This window comes from Mirounga angustirostris, unplaced genomic scaffold (genome assembly GCF_029215605.1).
Source record: "Mirounga angustirostris isolate CCGP_5_RB_7025 unplaced genomic scaffold, mMirAng1.0.hap1 SCAF_16, whole genome shotgun sequence".
NCBI lineage: Eukaryota > Metazoa > Chordata > Mammalia > Carnivora > Phocidae > Mirounga > Mirounga angustirostris.
Genome location: NW_026991724.1, coordinates 59,085,981 through 59,107,661, shown reverse-complemented (window position 1 = coordinate 59,107,661; position 21,681 = coordinate 59,085,981). Strand labels below are relative to the sequence as shown.

The 21,681-nt window shown below is 42.9% G+C and overlaps 1 protein-coding gene and 1 pseudogene across 4 annotated transcripts in view; both read right to left on the bottom strand.

The window, feature by feature from the left end:
- The window catches only part of LOC123856197 (zinc finger protein 211-like), a 37,994-nt gene that overhangs the window by 8,129 nt on the left and 8,184 nt on the right, over positions 1 to 21,681 (bottom strand). For 2 of the 4 annotated variants that reach the window (XM_045892435.3, XM_045892436.3), the window contains one exon: positions 17,470 to 20,684. In XM_045892435.3, coding sequence (XP_045748391.1) covers positions 19,216 to 20,684 — 1,469 coding nt within the window. In that variant the 3' untranslated portion in view covers positions 17,470 to 19,215. Of the gene's footprint in view, positions 1 to 16,367; positions 17,108 to 17,469; positions 20,685 to 21,681 lie in introns of those variants that run through there. The other 2 variants (XR_006793641.3, XR_006793640.3) reach the window with 2 other exon arrangements.
- Positions 1,602 to 10,632, bottom strand: LOC123855130 (proline dehydrogenase 1, mitochondrial-like; annotated as a pseudogene).

Sequence of the window (21,681 nt, the reverse complement as noted above, 5' to 3'; positions counted from 1 at the left end):
CTGACCTATGTTACTTTGGGCTCTCTCTTTGCTTAAAGGATTCTCTTTAGTATTTCTTGCAGGGCTGGTTTGGTGATCACAAATTCTTTCAGTTTGTTTGTCCTGGAAGCTTTTTATCTCTCCTATTTTGAATGACAGTCTAGCTGGATACGGTATTCTTGGCTGCATACTTTTCTCATTTAGTACCCTGAATATATTATGCCTTTCTGGCCTGCCAGTCTCTGCGGATAGGTCTGCTGCCAGTCTAATGTTTCTACTCTTGTAGGTTACAGACCTCTTGTCCCAGGCTTCTTTGAAGATTTTCTCTTTGTCTGAGATTTGCAAGTTTCACTATTATATGTCAAGGTGTTGATCTATTTTTATTGATTTTGCAGGGGGTTCTCTGTGCCTCCTGGACTTGAATGCCTGTTTTCTTCCCCAGATTAGGGAAGTTCTCCACTGTAATTTCCTCCAGTATACCTCTACCCCCTCCCTCTCTTTCCTCTTCTTCTGGGATCCCAATTATTCTAATATTGTTTCACTTTATGGTATCACTTATCTCTCAAATTCTCCCTTTGTGATCCCAGTAGTTGTTTATCTCTCTTTCTCTCAGCTTCTTTATTCTCCATCATTTTGTCTTCTACATCATTAATTCTCTCTTCTGCCTCATTTATTCTAGCAGTTAGAGCTTCCATTTTTTATTGCATCTCATTAATAGCCTTTTTTATTTCAACTTGATTAGATTTTAGTTCTTTAATTTCTCCAGAAAGGGATTCTCTAGTGTCTTCTATGCTTTTTCTCAAGCCCAGCTAGTATCTTTATCGTCGTTATTCTGAACTCTAGTTCCAACATCTTACTTATATCCATACTGATTAGGTCCTTGACAGTACTGCCTCTTGTTCTCTTTTTTGTGGTGAGTCTTTCTGTCTTGTCATTCTGTCCAGAGAAGAATAGATAAATGAGAGAACAAAATGCAAAAATGGCAACAATGACCCAGAGAAATATACACTAAGTAAATCAGAAGAGACCTGAAACTGAAAAAAAAAAAAAAAAAAAAACAATTAAAAAGAGAGAGAATATAATCACACAGGAGAACAGAACAATACAGTGGATTCTGTGTGTATTTTGGTCTGTTTGTTAGAAAACTAGATCCCAAAATTGTAAAGAAAGAAAAACTTATATATGTACAAAACTAAAATTAAATATAATGAAAGGATAAAATGTAACTATAAAAATGAAAATTAAAAGACAAAGAAAGGAAGGAATATAAACAGGTGAACAGAACAGAGCAATACATTAGATTCTGGGTGTATTTTGGTCTGTTTGTTAGAAGAAACTACAACTCAAAATTGTAAATAAAGAAACACACACACACACAAATTTTAAGTAAAGGAAAACACACACACACACATTACACACAGTAATATTAAATACAATGAAAGGATAGAATGTAACTGTAAAAATGAAAATTTAAAAAAATGTTAAGGGGTGCCTGGGTGGCTCAGCCAGTTAAGCATCTGCCTTTGGCTCAGGTCATGATCCCAGGGTCCTGGGATCGAGCCCCACATTGGGCTCCTTGCTCAGCAGTAAGCCTGCTTCTCCCTCTCCCAATCCCCCTGCTTGTGTCCCCTCTCTCACAGTGTCTCTCTCTGTCAAATAAATAAACAAAATCTTTAAAAAATAAAAATAAATTAAAAAAATTTTTTAAAGAGTTGATAAAATAAGAAATTGGTTGAAAGGGGGAAGAGAAAAAAAATAAAATTGGAAGACTAGAGAATTGTGGGGGAAAAAAACATGAATTGTATATACTATTTTCCCCTAATGCTCGTTTTGTAGTTCTGTGTGATCAGTAAACTTGGTCTTAGCCAGATGTTCTTGCTGATCTTCTGGGGGAGGGGCCTGTTGTGCTGATTCCCAGGTGTCTTTGCCCCAGGCGGAATTGCACCGCCCTTGCCAGGGGGCCAGGCTAAGCAAGCTCATCCCAATTGTTCTATGCGGCTTTTGTTCCCTGAAGGCTTTCCAAGCTGCTTTAGAGGATGAGAATGAAAATAGCAGCCTCCCAACCTGCAGCCCTGGAGCCAAAAGCTTGGGGCCAAAAGCTCAGTGCCCCACTCCTCAGTGCACCCTCAGGGAAAAGTCATCAATCACTCCTGTCTCCATCCACACTCTGTGCTCACCCAGCCTGTGACGTAACGTTTCAATCTCAGGCACACCACCCTGCTTCAAGTCTCCAAACCCTGCAAACTCCAGTGGCGCACTCCTGAGCCACTTCTCCCAGGGGAGGGAGGGGGGTCTCGCTGTGGCTCTGCCGCTTGCTGGGCCCCTGCTCAGAAAGCGGTCGCCTGTCCGAGCCCTGGTTCATGGTTTATGGCAACACTGAGCTGAAAGCCCACTCCTGGGCTCGCTGATTGTAGCCAGCCTCCCCACTCCAGTGTCTGGGATCTCTGCCACACTCAGGCACCCCCGTTCTTTCTGTGACCCCAGGTTCCCGAGACCACACTGTCCCACCTAGGATTCTACCCTGCTTCACCACCTGAGTGAAAGTTCTGATTTTGCACTCCGCTGCTGTATCATTTCTCAGATGTGATCACTCTCACTTCTTTTTTATTTTTGAAGGCTGCAGAAGTAGTGGTTTATTGACCAGGCCAGCTTGCCCCAGTTTGGTGACTGCCCACCTGTGGGGCTCAAGGGGTGTGGGTTGGATGAACCCTGGCAGAAGGTGGTCCTTCAGGTCCAAGGTCATGAGGGCAGACAGAGATGAGGGTCATGTCCACTTGTTGAAAGGCAGTTCCTGACAGTTCCCAGTGGCCCTGGCAGGCATCAGACACAGCCCGAGTGCCCACATCCTGAGCAGGGGCCAGAGGGGCACTAAGGCCCCACTTCTAGCAGGTCTCACAGTTTTGGGCATAAAAAGGTGAATCCATGTGAGGTTGGGGTTGGGCTATAGCTGTGGCATTGGCCTGGGGGCCACCAGAGTCCCACCCTAGCCTGAGAGCCTTGGGAGCCCTCAGCCCAGGCAAGGGCCGGAGGCTGAGTCTGAAGGTGGGTGATGATGGTAGCCTAGGAACATTAGGCTGGATGGTGGAACCATTAGGCTGCCTGTGCGGAACCTCTGCTAGAGCTCCTGCCATAGCAGCTGCTGCTCCCACCAGGCACCCTTCGTGACACCACTGTCTTCCAGGGCACGGCGGAACAGTTATGGCAGCATCTCCATCACAGGGCCATAGGGCACATACTTGTACACAGGAAAGCCCGCCTGGCCTACTGGGAAGCTGATCTGGCCACACATGCCCAGTAGCTGTCCAAAGTACACCTGGCGATTGGCAGGGTACAGGTCCAGCTCCTCCATCCTGCACAGCATGGAGTGAACTGTGTCCTCATTGTGTGAGGCCACCCTCAAGTTGGCCTTGTGTTATGCTTCAGCTCCTCCAGGACATAGTTGAGGCACCTGTGGTACACGGCCTTGGTGGCCTGGTACATAGGGTTAATGGGGTCCTCATAGCTGATCTCTGTGGTGCAGGTATGTTCCTGGGCCATATATGCACCCCACACCAACTTGGCCCCAAAGCACCAGCCCTCATGGTGAGCCAGCTCCATGTACAGGGTGACATTGTCATAGGCATCCTTGAGGTAGTACTGGTAAGTGTTGAAGATGAGTGGCTTCTCCACGTTGAACTTGTGCTGCATTTCCAGTGTCAGGCAGCTGATTGCCAGTTGGAAGTAGGCTGCTCAGTGTCCACTGTCAGCCGCATGCCCATCTCAGTGGCTTCCTTGGCCAGGATGTCCATCCTTTGCAGCATCCTCATCACCTGCAGCTCTTCCTCCTCGGTGAACTGTGACAGCAGAGGCTCCAGCTGTCCTGTCTGCATGTTAGGGTCCACCAGGTGCTTGGAGAGCTTGGTCCTGCTATTGATGCAGCTTCTCCAGTTCAGCAGGTACAGGGTGCCAGAAACACCCAGGGTCTCTGCAGTGAACCAGTTCTCAAACTCCATCCTGGATGTGATGCCCGTCTTTTCCACACTTTCCTGTAGCACAGCCACCTCCAACTTCGTATCCATGGCAGCCAGACCAGCCTTTCCTTGCTCTGTAGCCATTTGGTGAAAGCATTTTCTCCACTTGGTCAGCACATCTGAGAACTGCCAGCTTATGGAATCTCCCTCCCCCTTGCAGTTTATCTTCCCATATGTCAACTTGGATTCACTTCTCTGCACTTCCTACCTTGCAGAAAGTGGTCACTTTTCTATTTGTAGAGTTGCAGGTATTCTTTTCTTAGATCTCTGCTTGAGTTCCCAAGTGTTCAGAATGATTTGATAGCTATCTAGCTGAATTCCTGGGACCAGACAAAATTAAGGTCTCCTATTCCTCAGCCATATGGACTATCCTCTCTAAACACACTAATATTTATTTTTCAAAAAAATTTTAGGGGTGCCTGGGTGGCTCAGTCATTAAGCATCTGCCTTCAGCTCAGGTCATGATCCCAGGGTCCTGGGATCGAGCCCTGCATCGGGCTCCCTGCTCAGCAGGAGGTCTGCTTCTCCCTCTCCCACTCCCCCTGCTTGTGTTTCCTCTCTCGCTGTGTCTCTCTCTGTCAAATAAATAAATAAAATCTTTAAAAAAATAAAAAATAAAAATTTTAAAAGATCTTTTTAAAATTTATTTGAGGGAGAGAGCACGCGCGCGAGAGAGCACAAGCCAGGGGGAGAAGCAGAGGGAGAAGCAGACTCCCCACAGAGCAGGGAGCCTGATGCGGGCCTCAATCCCAGGACCCTGGGATCATGACCTGATCTGAAGGCAGACACTTAACTGACTGAGCCACCCAGGTGCCCTGGAACACACTATTTCTGCAGTGACATGTAACAACACTCACACTGAGTGGGAATACAAAGATTAACATTAGTCTCACATAAATTGTGGCCAAGTTTTGTCTTAAGTGACTCTCACACAAACTGTCTAATACTTTCTAATTTTCTGAGATTTGTGGATTACAAGTTTGGCAGAGAACAAGGCTACTGTTCTCTCTTCCTGTTTAAGTCCCAGGCTGGTGAGTCAGAGGGTGATTTGACCCACCAGAGGAGGGGACCTGGACCTCCAGGAGGGGTTTCTAGTCCAAAAAAAAAAGACCACAGGAGCTGAGACTAAGATCATTTGAATGGGAAGGGAGAGATGGCTTCTTATCTTATGTTGAGAAAGTGCATGATGTCTGAGACTCATCTGTCAGAGATGGAGGAGTTACAATGGTGAGAGATCCCTGGTTTGAAATGTAACTGGGAGGGGCACCCTGTACTCACTGGGGAAAAGTGACAGGAATAGATTTTGGAAACTTAGCATTTCTGTTTCCTGACTCTTTGTAGTGGGAATGACCACCCAGTACAAGATGAGGGAAAGTTGGGGAAGGAGGAATGGCTTTTTTTGAGGGAAGGGACCTACGGGGCAATCCAAACACCATGTTTGTCTGTCCTTTACTTTCAAGTCATATCCAGAGTCAAACCACTTTCACCTTCTACTGTGTAGCCCCCATCATGCCTCATTGGTCGGGTCGGCTCCTGTCTGACCTCCTCTCCTCCTGCCAGTTTTCTATCCTCAAAGCAGCTTTCACGAGGACCATGTCCCTCCTCTGCAGAAGCTCCCCGATGGCTTCCAGAGTCACTCTGCCAGAGTGCAAGCCACCCTTGGTGAAGGACCTCCCCACTCCCCAAAATGTCACAGACTCACAGTTTCACAAAATGCAACAAAAATGAATTAACAGAAATGCAAAACCAACAAGAAAACAAAGGCATTCCAAGTGCAAGGGCTTTTATGTCATCAGATTCAACAGACATAAAATGTCTGTAACTTGTCCTGAGTTTATATACACTTACTTTCTGCTTAGGTACTTTCCTCGCCAAAGACAGGAGCAAGTGTGGAGAACAGCAGTGCCCTTGGACCACTCTGAGTGTCACAGACACAGTGTGAAACCAGCTTCCTGACAGTGGCCTGGAGACCCTGTTGATCTGGCTTCAGATCACAGCCTCACAGGCTCCCACAGTTCCCACCGGCAGCCTCACTCCCACCTTGGGTCTTTATTCCCCCTTCCCTTTGCTCCTGGGAAAGGGACCCACAGCTCTCCTCAACTTCTCTCTGGGGCTGCACTGGACGTGTTTCTTCACATCTCAGTGCCCCACTCCTACCAGGCAGTCTTTAGTCACCCTCTTTGCTTTATTTTTCTCTATAGCAATGATCTTCATCAGACAAACTATATTTTTCTTACTTGTCTTATCTGTCACTCCCCATAGAATTTAACCAACTCACAGACAGAAAATTTTTTGTCTATACTGTATCTAGAGTGGTTTATATAGAGCTGGGCACTTGGAAGTCCTCATTAAATATGTGTCCGTTTGAAATAAATATTCCAGATGTGAGAGAGTATGGCCTAAACAGATATGGCAGCTGCACGGAGGGCAGCATCAGATGAACCATAGAAGGATGTATAGAGCAGAAACGTAAAGATGGCTTCAGGATCCAGGAGAGGTGGTGCTCTCTCAAGGGCTGCTGCCTACAACTCAAAATCAAGGAAGAGAAATTAGAAGTTAGTGGGAAGCACAGGTAAGAGCAACTTCCAGAGGACTGTTCCGAAATATGGGGAAATCTAGGCCATCTCAGACTTGTTTGGATGAGAGCCCAGAGCTGAGGACAAGCTAAAGAAAGCTATTTCATTTATCACCTACAGGGCCTTAGGGCAGCCAATACCCTCATGTACCTCCCCTATCTATGGTGCTGGGATAGGCAGCAATATCAGGGCGAGAGGATTGGAGGAGCGGTCAGTCAGGCTGATCGGCTGTCCCTGGGCTGTTGTGCCATATTCTCTCATCCAACAGACCTTTTGGATGACAGTGCAGGTGATGCCCGCACCTGGGCCAAGGTAAGCTGAAAACCGATGACCTGGCTGCCTAGTATAAGGGGGGGCAGGGCTCTTTTCCCAACCCCCTCCCATTGTTTCATACTCATTGCATCTGCCAGAGCACACGGCCTGACTTTGGCCTTTCCTCCATACACATGTGAGACAGAGCACCTCATACATCCAGAGAAAGTAATTAGATATGGAAAAATCACAGAAATCACAAAAAATCATAGTAAACAACATCTGACGTCTGGAAAACAGTGATGGAAGAGAGTACAAAGAAATTCAAATAAGCAGATAAGATAATCAAGGAGGGCCGCCCGGGTGGCTCAGTTGGTTAACAACTCTTGGTTTCTGCTTGGGTCATGATCTCAGGGCTGTGAGATGGAGCCCTGCATCGGGCTCTGCACAAAGCAGGGAGTCTGCTTTGTGATTCTCTCTCCCTCTGCTCCTTTCCCTGCTTGCTCGCTCTCTCTCTCTCTAAAATAAATTAATAAATCTTAAAAAAAAATAAGGAGCTGAAGAAAGACAAAAGCTATAGGAAGAAGAAGATATGCTAAAAAATTAAGAAAATACTGGTCATGGAAAACATTTATAAAGATAGGACTGCGTAGAATAAATAGAATGAGATACTTAAAGAATTAGTTAGTGAGTCAGATGATCAGAATGAAGATAACATCTGAAAGGCAAAGGACACAAGAATGACGTAGAAAGCATAAAAGAGCTAAGGTCGTGATCCAGCTTGTGGGAAGGGATATTCTTCTGCTTTATGCTTCTGAAACAGTGGCTAACACATAATGCCACTAAGCATCATTGTGGAATATATAAAGAAATGAAAGTAGAGTTACCAAAATCTGGCTGTAAGTATTCCCCAAATGAGGGGGAAAGTATGTGATGACCCAGTAGAAGACACATGGGTAGGAGATTCAATGGCTTAAGTTGGGCATGGACACAAGATCCTGAAGTTGCTGGACTCTGAGGCATGTAGGAGGCGGTGGCAGAAGACATTCAGGGATGAGGCAGGAAGACACACACTATGGGTCACTCAGGGGACAAGAAGGATGCACAAGTGACCATTGTTGCAGGCACCATGACAATGTGACCAGAGGGCATAGGTATAGAGGCTGGTAGGAATGGCAAAGAGAAGCCAGAATTTCCTCACTGGGAAATGGTGCAGCTCATTTAAAGTGAAGCAGATGGGGCAGGGTCTGTGACAGGACAGGGGGGAAAGGAAGATTTATACTTTGGTGGAGGAGACCATGGTGTGAATTGAAAAGCTCTCTCCCAACTCCCATTGGTCCTCAATCTTTCTCCATTTAGTACAGCTCAGAGGAGAGGAACAAATTTTTGATTCTTTCACCTCAGGCTGTCCCATCAAAACTGGGCACCCAGGGCCACATCCCAGGCTACTTGTGGTTTTCTTGTTAGTTGTTAACATCTCCTCTCAGTAGGAGGGCTTTTGGTCTCTCTAAGACAGTTGTTGATAAAGATGATGCACACATCCATACTAATTACAATGCTTTTGATATTGATGGGTTTTTCATTGAATCAGTAGTTCTTTATACTGATGAGGAGTATTCCTTTTATAAATATAACATAATTTCTTACCATTCATCTGTGGATGGATGTTTGTTTTTGTTATCTAATGCCTGGCTTTGAGAATAAATTTGCTGGGAATGTGCAAATACAGGTTTTCATTTCTCTTGTGGTTATGAAGAAGAAGTTTGCATCAAATAATAAGTGGATGATTAACTTTGTTAACTGCCAGTGTTTTCCAAATGTATTGTTATTATTTTGCATTCCCATCAGCATAGTCTGAGAGTTCTGGGTTTTCTTTCTTTCTTTTTTTTTTTTTTTAGATTTTATGTATTTATTTATTTATTTATTTGACAGAGAGACATAGCGAGAGAGGGAACATAAGCAGGGGGAGTGGGAGAAGGAGAAACAGGCTTCCCTCTGAGCAGGGAGCCTGACACAGGGCTCGATCCCAGGATCCTGGGATCATGACCTGAGCCAAAGGCAGACTCTTAACAACTGAGCCACCCAGGTGCCCCAAGTTCTTTTTTTTTAATACCTTCAACTTTTAATGTTTTGTCAGTCTTTTAATGTTTCCCATCAAAATGAGTATGTGTAGTGGTTTTCATTTGTATTTCCTTAAATATTAATAATACTGAACTTATTTTCATATGCTTATTTACCATTCATATATCATCTTCAGTGAAATATGTGTTAAAATATTTTGCCTAATTTTTTTTTTAAAGATTTTATTTATTTATTCATGAGAGACAGAGAGAGAGAGGCAGAGGGAGAAGCAGGCTCCCAAGGAGCAGAGAGCCCGATGTGGGACTCGATCCCAGGACCCTGGGATCATGACCTGAGCCGAAGGCAGATGCTTAACCATCTGAGCCACCCAGGCGCCCTTGCCTAATTTTTTTTTTTTTTTGCTCTTGCCTAATTTTTAATAGTGTTGTTTATCTTATTACATGTTCTGGATACCTACCAATTATCAGATACAGGTTTTGCAAATATTTTTTTGTAGGCTGTAGTTTTCTTTTTCTTTCTTTCTTTTTTTTTTTTAAAGATTTTATTTATTTATTTGAGACAGAGAGAATGAGAAAGACAGAGAGCACATGAGAGGGGGGGGAGGGTCAGAGGGAGAAGCAGACTCCCTGCTGAGCAGGGAGCCCAATGCAGGACTCGATCCAGGGACTCCAGGATCATGACCTGAGCCGAAGGCAGTCGCTTAACCAACTGAGCCACCCAGGCGCCCCATGTAGTTTTCTTTTTCTTGACAGTATCTTTTGAACTGCAAGAAATGTTTAATTTTATTAAAGTCTAGTTTATTTTTTTCCTTTTTTTTTTTAAAGATTTATTTATTTATTTGACAGAGAGAGAGAGAGAGATAGAGAGAGCACAAGCAGGGTGAGCAGCAGGCAGAGGGAGAGGGAGAAGCAGGCTCTCCGCAGACCAGGGAGCCTGATGTGGGGCTCGATCCCAGGACCCTGGGACCATGATCTGAGCCGAAGGCAGACGCTTAACGACTGAGGCACCCAGGTGCCCCATATATTTTTCTTTTCTTTTCTTTTTTTTTTTTTTTTGGTGCAAAATGGTGGTTTATTAAAGGATAGGGACAAGACCCATGGGCAGAAAGAGCTGCTGCCTAGTTTATACTTTTCTTTTATGGTTTGTGTTTGTTTGTTTTTTCCTAGGTAAAAAATCTTGGCCTAAAGCAAGGATGAAAAGCATTCCTCCTATGTTATCTTTGAGATGGTGTATATTTTTGTTTCTTTTATTAAGGCCTATGTTCCGTTTGGGGTTAGTTTGTGAATGTTTTGAGGTAAGAGTTGAGGTTTTTTGTGTTTTGTTTTTGTTGGTTTTTTTTTAGTGAATGAGGATATCACACTTTTTTTCAGAATAATGTCACACTCATTGTTATAGCTTTAATAAGTTTTGAAATCAGATCTTTAAAGGTCCAAATTTGTTGTATTTTAAAGAAAATATTTTGACTCTTATAGGTCTTTTGCATTTCCATATATGTTTTATTTCACTATTTTTTGAAGTAAACAACCTCAAAATTTTATTGTCTTCATAACAAAACTAAAGATGAAGCTTAGAACTGGATTTCTTAGCTCTTTATCTTCTTATCTTCTTCCAGTTCATGTGTGAAGAGGGGTAGGGGGGCTAGTAGCTAAGTGCTTGAGTCTGGGGACAGACTGGGATTCTAAATCATCTGAGCTGTGCCCAGCTCAGCTTACCAACTGGCTGACCTTGGTCATGTATACTCTCCCCAGGCTTCAGGATTCATGTCTATAAAAGTGGAAAAATGGACATAAAACTGTACAGCCCAGAAAGTGAAGCAGACATTAAATAACAGATGATATTATACAGCCCAGTGAAGACCTGATCCTGGTGCAAAGGTGAGGAAAGATTCTCGGCAAAGAGAAAAGCATGTACCAAGACTCCAAAGCTAGTGAGAGCTTGGCTTGTTTGTGATCAAGTGAAGGCCAGTAGGGCTGGAAGATGAGAGTGATGGTTAGAGGGATGAGGGGAAAGGGGCTGGTTTCACAGGCTATGATGAGAAATTTGGATTTTATTCTGACTGTTCTGGGAAGTTGTGGGAAGGAGTTAGCAAGACAGACACATGATTTTTTTAAAATGTCTTTTTTTTTTTTAAGATTTTATTTATTTATGTGAGAGAGAGACAATGAGAGAGAGCATATGAGAGGGGTTAGGGTCAGAGGGAGAAGCAGACTCTCTGCCAAGCAGGGAGCCCGATGCGGGACTCAATCCAGGGACTCCAGGATCATGACCTGAGCCGAAGGCAGTCGCTTAACCAACTGAGCCACCCAGGCGCCCTAAAAATGTCTTATTTTGAAATAATTATAGATTCACAAGAAGTTGCAAATATAATGCAGAATACCTTTCACTTAGTTTCCCCTATGGTAACATCTGACATAATCTTACTATCAAAACCAGGAATTTAACATTGGTTCAATCTTCAGACCTTTTTCAAAGTTACCATTTTACATGTACTTGTGTGTGTGTATAGTTCTGTGCATTTTTATCATATGTGTAGATAGATTCATTAACAACCTCCACAATCAAGATACAGAACTTTTTTTGGCAGGAGTTCAAAAGGTTATATTTAGCCCCCAAATGGAGATGGTGCAAATCAAATTAAGAGAAGTCTCAAGTGGAGCAATATATGCTTGCAGAAATGAGGGGTATTTATAAAAATAGTCCTTGGGGGCTAAAATCTTGGTCTTAGCATTTGACATGAGCAACCAAGAATTTCTATGTTGTCAGTAAGAATTTTGGTCATGACCATCCTGAGTAGTTGGGAGTTGTTTCTTAAAGGGAAGGCCAGGAGAACTATCAAGGTTTAGAGATGGAAATGTGTCCAGCCAAATAGATCAATAGGGTGTGCGTAGTGCTGTGGCCGAAGTTTAAGATCATCTGAGTAGGCTTCAACATGGTCGGGCAGTTGGAAGGGAAACTTATGGCATGTCCAATTGTACAAAATTTTGCCAGTGAGATGGGAACAAAATTATGGTGCTAACTAGCGGTTGGCTATGGCAGTGGTGTTTAAGAGGGGATGGGTGTGAGTGTGCCAAAATATAGCCAGATGGCTGTTGCATTACCAGGTGGGGTCTGCTCATGCCCTGCTGTCTTCCAGGCCCATGCTATTACCTACCCAAAGTAGGTATAGCCAAGCTATGAGAAGCCAGAAGGCTGGGCAATAGTTATTTGTTTTGTGTGAGTGCTATAACCCGAGGCACTGAGGGCCCACTGACCACATGGGCTTATGGTGGACTGGGTGATGTTCCCATTTCAGGTCTATGTAGTTGGAGGGAACCTGCATTCCTCAGTAGAATATCTTACTAGGTAAGTCCAGTTTTAGTCTTTCTTGGCCTCTCTGCTATTCACACTGCTGTGGGTGTGAGTTCTGGACACATGATCTCTACTTCCTAAGTGAGATTATTACAGGCATTAAAAATTAAGTATCTTTTATAGCCAGGAATATTTGGCAAAGCTTGTGGTGTAGGCTAAGCAAATCAACATTTATTAGGCTGCCAAATAACTCTGGCAGATAGCCAAAGGGACATTTGATAGTGAGATGATCATATCTCACAGTAACTCAAGCCTTGACCTGGCCTCCATCCCACTCAGGACTGGGGCAAGACCAAAAAAGACAGAAGACAGATAATCACAGACCTGTACCTCTGAAACAAATAAAACATTATATGTTAATAAAAAAATAATAAAATCTTTTTTAAAAAGAGGAACAAGGAGGAATGCCTAATCAATATGATCTTTGTAGATGCTGATATGTGAAGAGTCACTGCAGAAGGAAAGCAAAGGCAACTGATTTTCAGTGCATTCTGATATTGAGTAGAGGGACCCAAGGGCTGGGAATTTAGTATAATGAGGTCCAGTGGTAGGAGGGAGACCCATTTATAAGATCATTTGTTGTTCGTAATTTCCAGAAGATTTAAGTAAGGTGTTGAGGCATTCTATATGACCAGCAGCCTGGGACTGACAGGGAAATATCTGTTGAACGCCTTGTTCTAAAGTGAGAGCTTCATTCAATGTTGGTAATGTCTGGAATCTAAAGGGAATGGAGTGTTTTTGTAAGGCTTTGTATAGTAGCTGCATCAGTGGCATGTTTAGTGGGGTGGAAAATAAGATGTATGGGTAGGTATTCACTAATGTGAAGTCATAATAAGTGGCGTTGGCAGAGGCAAGCAGACGCCTAATAAAACTGATTTGCTGGTGACTATAGGAGTGAGATCCCTCTGGGATGGCACCCCTCCATTGTATTGCCAATGACAGTGTTCCCATATAGAGTGCATTGATTTGTCACCATGTTGGCCATGACAGGAAAGTGGGGGAAGCCCTTTGAATTTAGCCCAAGCTTCAAGGGCTGAGGTTCCTCTGTGACTGATATTTCATGGGTCCATTGTGCCAAAGAAAGACAAATGGGATCTGGAGGGTCATCTGACAAAGATGCCACCTAAGGTTTTGAAAGTTATCCCAATCTATCAGCTTGGGAATTAAACAAGGCCCTAAAAGCATGAAATTTGGCATGGGCAGACATAGGTGACGTTAATTAGCATCTTTGGGGTAAAGGTCTTCACCTCAGAAGGGGAAGTCTCGAATGAGAAATTATTGCCCTTGGTTGCACCAAAGAAGTGGCAATTGCACAGGAGTCTGTGAAGTGTCATTGGAGTCATTTGTTGGCCAGGCATCCCCCAATGCTAAGATGACTGCCTGGAGTTAAGCCACTTGTATTGACTCTTGGGTCCATTTTCAGGGATGTCCTGTTTAGAGGAAGAAAAGCAAGCAGCTCTCCAGAGAATTCCATCACATGTACTGGTGGCAATATTATCAATAAAGTATGTGATCCTCTTTTGTTGTTCACTTAGTTGATCGTAAAGGTATCCCCAGGAAATCAAGGGTCCAGGAGGAGGGTGCCCTCCTTCAGCAATGTGGCCTCTGGCCAGAGACTGAGGACAGGTAAGGCCCTCTTCCTTTAGGTGGGATACACCAGAGGGTCCAGGTTTGGCTCCATCCCTTATCAAAGCCTTGATGGTCAGGCTAAGCTTATGGGATGTTGCCTTCATGACCCAGGAAATGATGGGTAACTGAGTGCAGAGGGTCACAGGTTCAGGTCCCGTGAGAGCCTCCATTTCTAAAAGGGCTCAGCATACAGCCAGCAGTTGTTGCTCAAAGGGCATGTAATGTGGAGTTGAAACAGGCAGCTTTTTGCACCAGAAAAGCTTATAGGTAAATTATGCCAGCATGAGTGGTCCAGAAACTCTAAGAAACATAGGAGGTGAGCACCAGAACTTCCATCACGTAGCTGCCAGTAGGCAACTAAGAGATGGGCCTGTTGTATGGCCATCTGAACTGAATCCAGGGCCTTTTGTTGTAAAGATCCCCAAAGTAGGCTGATTTGTGGGTGAGTGCATAATAAACCTTAGTAGTATCTGTACATGGAGAATATGTTGCTTTCAGAAGCCAGAAAGACTCAGTTTGGCCTGCTTGAGACCTACTGAAGCTGACAAAATTAGAAGTTGCCTCTTAATGACATCAGGAGTAGAGTGGCCCTTAGGCACACTAGATGAACCTAAGATTCACTGAGGTGGCATGACCTTGAACTTTATGGGGAGTGGGGCAAGAGCCCATCTGCTCTCTGTAAGTGCAACAGTGATTGTTTTCATATCCTGTTTGTCTAGTAAGTTCTCTCGGAGGAAGATGTCATCAATGTAGTGCTATACATGGGTGCCTGGGGATAGCTAAAACCAATTAGGGTTTTGCCAGTAGAGGTTGTATGTGATAGCTGAACTTGAGGTATCCCACAGGAAACTGAATAAAGTGATACACTGTTGAATTCACCTTTGAGAGTGAATGTGATTGAAAGGTTGCTGAAATAGGCACTGAATAGAGCACACAGAACAGCAAAATATTTGCAAGCAGACGAATGAATGGCTTCATTCATTTCAATTATGTGAGTATAAGGACTTTAATAGGTGGGACCAAGGTAGCAGTAGCTTACCATGAAATGACATTCCTCTGAGGATTCTTAGATATCTACTGTGGTTTCTCAGATGTTAACAAAATTGGTTACCTCCTACATGTCAATGAACCTTACCTAATTTGTATGTTAAATATATTCTTGATACATCTTCAAAATGATTCCTGGCCCTTTTCCAGTTTCTTTTATTTAATTGATTCAATTGTTGTTTTGCCTACTGACGTTTGCCTACTACTTCCTTTTGTTCTTATGTCATCTTTGAACTTACTTTAAATTTTTCATTTAAATAAATGAGGCTATATTTACACAAATGCATTTAGCCTCTGCCAGATGCCTATGGACAGCTGTGATTATAGCTAGTGAGATGTGTTCTGAGATCCAGCCCTAGATCTGAGGCAGGGAGACAACAGACAGCTATCATCTTCTCCAAACACGAGTGCTACTTGTATTCTTGTTATTAAAAACATACCAAATATGGGTAACCGAAATGTGAGAGATTTCAATAAACCTTAATTTATATGTACTGGAAAACTTTAGAAATTAGAGGCTAAGACGTGTTCCTCAGTTAAATATAGGTGGTAATATCAAGAATGTGGAGAGCATAGTAACACTTTAAATGTTCCCTCTGGATGTTTTCAAATTTACTGAAATCCGCCAATCATTTTATGGAACCCCGACCTGAGAATTATGTTGGATTATTCATGGTTTTTCTGTCAACAAAAACAAAGATACAAATTTCCAGAGGGCTCATAATAAAAACACACTTTAACCCCAAAATAAAATGTTGGCAAATTGCATCTCAACTGTTAATCTGTATTCTTGCTGATCCTTTGTGAGAAAAACATCTCCAAAGTTTGACTTTTTTCCAAGAATTTCCTGTATTTCAGATATCTTGCCTGCTTTGATTTTGTTTCTTGGACAGTTGAAGTATTTAACTGAATTATCATCAGTATTACAGATCTTCTTTTATGTTTTCAATGAAATTTTTGGTTTCAGGGATGTTAAGGATGTATCAATATCAAAACATTAAAATGTGTACCTTGTAAGTCAATCAGAGAAAGACATGTATCATATGACCTCACTGATATGAGGAATTCTTAATCTCAGGAAACAAACTGAGGGTTGCTGGAGTGGTGGGGGGTGGGAGGGATGGGGTGGCTGGGTGATAGACACTGGGGAGGGTATGTGCTATGGTAAGCACTGTGAAGCATGCAAGACTGTTGAATCACAGATCTGTACCTCTGAAGCAAATAATACATTATATGTTAAAAAAAAAAAAAAAGAAGAAGAATATAGCAGGAGGGGAAGAATGAAGGGGGGAAATCGGAGGGGGAGATGAACCATGAGAGACGATGGACGCTGAAAAACAAACTGAGGGTTCTAGAGGGGAGGTGGGTGGGAGGATGGGTTAGCCTGGTGATGGGTATTAAAGAGGGCATGTTCTGCATGGAGCACTAGGTGTTATATGCAAACAATGAATCATGGAATACTACATCAAAAACTAATGATGTAATGTATGGTGATTAACATAACATAATAAAGAAAATGTACATCTTAACTATGTGCAGTTTATAGTTGTTAATTATAACTCTTAAATAAATCTTCTCAACTTGCCATGTCTTAATCATTTTAGTATGTTTTATTATCGTCTATGTTCTACAGGTTATTTGCAGCTACTGGATCAGAAGGCTGGAAATAGAATGCTGTGCCTGTGGTGACTCTTCCCAACTGAGCTCAGTGACATCACATTGACAGCCTGAAATTGGCCATAGTGGGAGTATTTACACCAGAGAACTTGAAAGACACTACAAACCAGGACTTACATGTATTACAGAAAGTCTAGACTTCAGAACGTAATGGAAAATATGTAAATAATGCAGATTAAACTTAAAAGTGTGTGGTGTATGTAATCTTACCTTGTACATAGCACAAAAACACCTGAGGAACAAAAATAAGCTGTTTCTTTGTTAATAAAAAAGGAAATAGCCACAATTCATAAAAAAGAAAACAGGCAAAAGATATGAATAGACATTTTATCATGAAGATATACAGATGACAAACACAAGAAAAAAATGTTCAACATCATAAATCCTTAGGGAAATGCGATTAAACTTACTGCTTGCTTGTTAAAAGGGTAAATTCCAAAGACTGAACCAAAAGACTGATGCCATGTACTGGCAAGGATGTGAAAGAACTGGAACACTCATGCACTCCTGGTGAGCATGCAAAAGCAAAAAATCATTTTAGATCAGTTTGAGCAGTTTCTTAATAAGTTAAATATTCACCTATCTTATGACTCAGGCATTTTACTTTGAATTACTAACACAAGAGAAATGAAAACTATATATATATATATTAAATTATACACAAATGTTCTAGCAGCTTTATTTGCAATCGACAAAACGAAGTACCAAAGGTCCCTAACAGATGAATGGATAAACAAGTGGTATATCCATAGAAAAGATACTATGCAGCAGTAGAGTGAAATATTTATATAAGCATCATTCAAGAATCTCAAAATAATTATAAATCATGAATGAAACCAAAAAATAAACACTTTATGACTCAGATCATATAAAATTCTAGAAAATACAAACTAATTTATTATAAATGAAGGTAAATCAAAGGTTGCCTGGGGACGGGAAAGACAGATTATAAAATGACATGAGGCAAATTAGGGGTGACGGACATGTTCATAATCATGATTATGATGAAGTTTTGTGGGTTTATACGTATGTCAAAATTTAACAAACTGTACACCTCAAATAGGTGCAGTATATTGCATGTCAACTATACCTGAATAAAGTTCTATGAAATAGTTCCAAAAAAACAAACAAACGAAAAATACAAAACCCTAGGTCTCCCACTCTTTTCATAAAATCAGGTTTGGCAGCCCTATATTGACTCTGTCTCTTTCCTGATGACCTTGGAGGAGCAGCCTTGCCTTAGTGGTAGCAAATATTTATGAGCAAGTAAATCCATTGCACTCAGTGAACAGGAATTTTGGCTAGGTCACAGAGCCACACTGAGGGACTAAGGGATCTCCTTTCTCTGTATGCTTGTTTTCCTATCTGTGTAGAATTGGCCTTTAGGTGAACTCTACCAGAAAGGCTATGGGAATCCACAAAACCAACAGCTTATTTTCTTTGACAAAGATCTCAGCCACAAAAGATGCACATACCTGGAGGTCCTGAGAGTTTCTGGGCACACTGAGCCTGCACAGTCAGTCACTGGAGCATTTGTTGACGCAATGCTAGAAGGGGCACATGCCATCTACTTTGCTGCAGTCTTCTCCACTGCAGTGTTATTGTACCGATTATAGTTCCCCCAGGGCCCTGTGTTCTCACCATGACACTAGCCTAGAGAATTCTGGGTATCAGGGCACATGGCTCCTTTGCAGGACATGGGGTAGAGATTCCCCTCAACACTACTGAGCATTATATGACATCCACTGTGAAAGAAAAACAATTCGTGTAGTTCTCAGAAGCACTGGAGGTTGTCACAACTTCCTGACTCTTCGGAGTGTTCTCTGAGCCCACAAAAAAATTCTGATACCCAGTCCATAAATTAGGACAAGGCCCTGCAGTCTTTCCTAGGAGACCTCAGGCAACCATGTAAATTAGGCCAAAGCTGGAAAGAGAGCTATTTTCTTTCATCAGACTGTCATCTCTGAGGCACACAAAGCATTGGGAACCCCAGCAAAGCTGTTCACTCCTTTATGCTGGCAGAGCCCAGCCATTTTCAAATCACCTCACACAGTGAATAGAACCCCAACAATAATGTCTTTATTACTATAAAATCCAAAGCAATATGAGGCAGGGAGATCCCAGGTTGGTGACTTGGAGGATAGGAAAATCCAAGAGGAGTGTCGCACAAAACTAACACATCCGTGAAAATGCGGTCCTTCTTGGCAAGTTACCAGCAGAACTCAGATTGGGTCCACTGGGCCATGCCCTAACTTCTACATGAGAAGAGAATGAAGACCCTATAAGGGCTAAGAATAATCATGATTTCCTCCAGCAGAAGGGGAGGGAAAGAGGCAGCTTCCCTGAGCACATTGTGGTGGTTAACTAATGTACTAATGCACACTGTATGAACGTGCTGAGTGGTAGAGGTGACAAAACTCTTCCACGGAAACTGGTAGTGACATAAATCAGGCAAGATCCCTAGACAGTTATAGATTCACACATACTTCAACTAAAGGGAGATCTCCCCATTGTGGATTTTAACATGTACAGGCTTAAATTTAGGTAGATGGCTTCCTCACAACATCTCTCCTCCAGTGTAATTATCTAAAAGGAAACTGCACAGCCCTGTACATCTAAGGCCTTTCTCTAGTATGAAGTCTCTGGTGTTGAATGAGGTCAGATTTGGAGCTAAAGGATTTCCCACATTCTCTGCACTCAGTAGGCCTCTTTCCAGTGTGAACTCTCCGATGTTGAATGAGGCTGGAGCTTTGGCTAAAGGATTTTCCACATTCCCCACACTCATAAGGCCTTTCTCCAGTGTGAACTCTCAGGTGTTTAACGAGGTTAGATTTGCAGCTAAAGGACTTTCCACACTCACTGCACTCAATAGGCCTTTCTCCAGTGTGAACTCTCCAGTGGTTCTTGAGGTTGGAGCTATGGCTAAAGGATTTTCCACATTCCCCACACTCATAAGGCCTTTCCCCTGTGTGGACTTTCCGATGTGAACTGAAGCTGGAGCTTTGCTTAAAGGATTTCCCACATTTACTGCACTCATAAGGCCTTTCTCCAGTGTGAAGTCTCCTGTGGTGAATGAGGCTGGAGCTTCGGCTGAAGGATTTCCCACATTCACTGCACTGATGAGGCCTTTCTCCTGTGTGAACTCTCCTGTGGTAAATGAGACTGAAGTTTTGGCTAAAGGACTTCCCACATTCACTGCACTCATAAGGCCTTTCTCCAGTGTGAACTCTCTGATGTTGAATGAGGTTGGACCTTTGGCTGAAAGATTTTCCACATTCCCTGCACTCATAAGGCTTCTCTCCAGTGTGAACTTTCCTATGGCTATTGAGGCTGTAGCTTTGGCTAAAGGATTTCCCACATTCATTGCACTCATAGGGCCTTTCTCCAGTGTGAACTCTCTGATGTATAATGAAACTGGAATAATAGGTGAAGAATTTTCCACATTCACTGCATTCGTAAGGTCTTTCTCCAGTGTGGACTTTCTGGTGTTGAATGAGGTTACATCTTCGGGTACAGGCTTTTCCACATTTGCCACACTCATAAATTCCTTCTCTAGTGACAACTCTCTGGTCCTGAGCAAGTGTGTCTGTGTAGCTGAAGGCTTTCTTGCATTCTCCACAGTTGTGATGACTTCTACCACTGTGAAAGACAGCCTCACACTCATTGTTCGGGTTCCTCCCAGTGTGAGTGACCTGTTGTTGGAGAAATCCCACGCTGGCTAAGAAGTCCTTCCGTGTCTCCTCACAGGTAAAGGGCTTCCCTGACACGTGGACTGTACAGTTCTTTATAAAGGAGGCTCTGTCCACATAACTTCTGAAGGGTATCTCTCTAGTGTGCTGCCCCTGGAACTGTTGAAGATTGGCAGTTAAACAGAATTGTTTCCTACATGTATATGGTTCTTCCCCAAGATATGTTTCCTGGTGCTCAGCCAAGTACAAAATGTTTCTCAAGATTGGGCCATGCAGTTCAAAGGGCTGGGCCTTCTGGAAAGATGAAACTGCCTTGAGAGCCCCAATCTGTGACACTCCTATAGAAATGCTCTCTTCAGAAGGTGCATCCTCATCCTCCACTCCATGCCAACAACCTGAAAGCAAAGAAGTGATGATGAAATACATGTTGACTTTATTGGGAAGGAGCAAAAACCATCACAAATGTACATCTGACACATTAAAGAACCAGTATACGGAACTGTTTTCAGGAAAAGGAAGTTGGGGTTAGGTTTTGAAAGCAGCTGCTTTGTACTACTGGGTTTCCCAAGGTCAAGAATTGGGAAGTCCTCACTGGGCACAGGATACAAGGAAAGGGTTGGGCCAGGGTGAAACACATGTTTTACAACTCATGTTAATGGCTTTTAGCAGGATTACATCTGCTGGTAACATGTGATGCTGTGCAGAAGTCTATGTCCACATGTAGGAAAATCTGACTGGAAAAAAATAAATGGTTTTAAGAATAAATAAAAGATGGGGTGCCTGGGTGGCTTAGTCAGTTAAGCATCTGACTCTTGATTTCAGCTAAGGTTGTGATCTCAGGGTAGTGAGATCGAGCCCCATGGCAGGCTCCGTGCTGCGTGTGGAACCTGCTTAAGATTCTTTCTCTCCCTCAACCTCTGCCCCCCACCCCTCTCTTAAAAAAAAAAAAAAAAAAGAATTGGGGCGCCTGGGTGGCTCAGTCGTTAAGCATCTGCCTTTGGCTCAGGTCATGATCCCAGGGTCCTGGGATCGAGCCCCGCATCGGGCTCCCTGCTCGGCGGGAGGCCTGCTTCTCCCTCTCCCACTCCTCCTGCTTGTGTTCCCTCTCTCACTGTGCCTCTCTCTGTCAAATAAATAAAAATAAAATCTTAAAAAAAAAAAAAGAATTCTTAAAAGATATGTGCATATTTTAGAGTACAACAATGTTGAAAATCACTGTGGAGAGAAGAGTGTGAAGAATGAGTGAGAAAAAAGGTCCACAGAGGTGGGGATTAGCCTGGGCCTAGAGAAAGAATAAAAATGACAAGTCAGCAAAGTGTCAAGAATGGAGAAGGGAAGATAGAAGTGAATTTTGGCCACCAGCAATGGCACCAAAACACAAGTCAAACATGA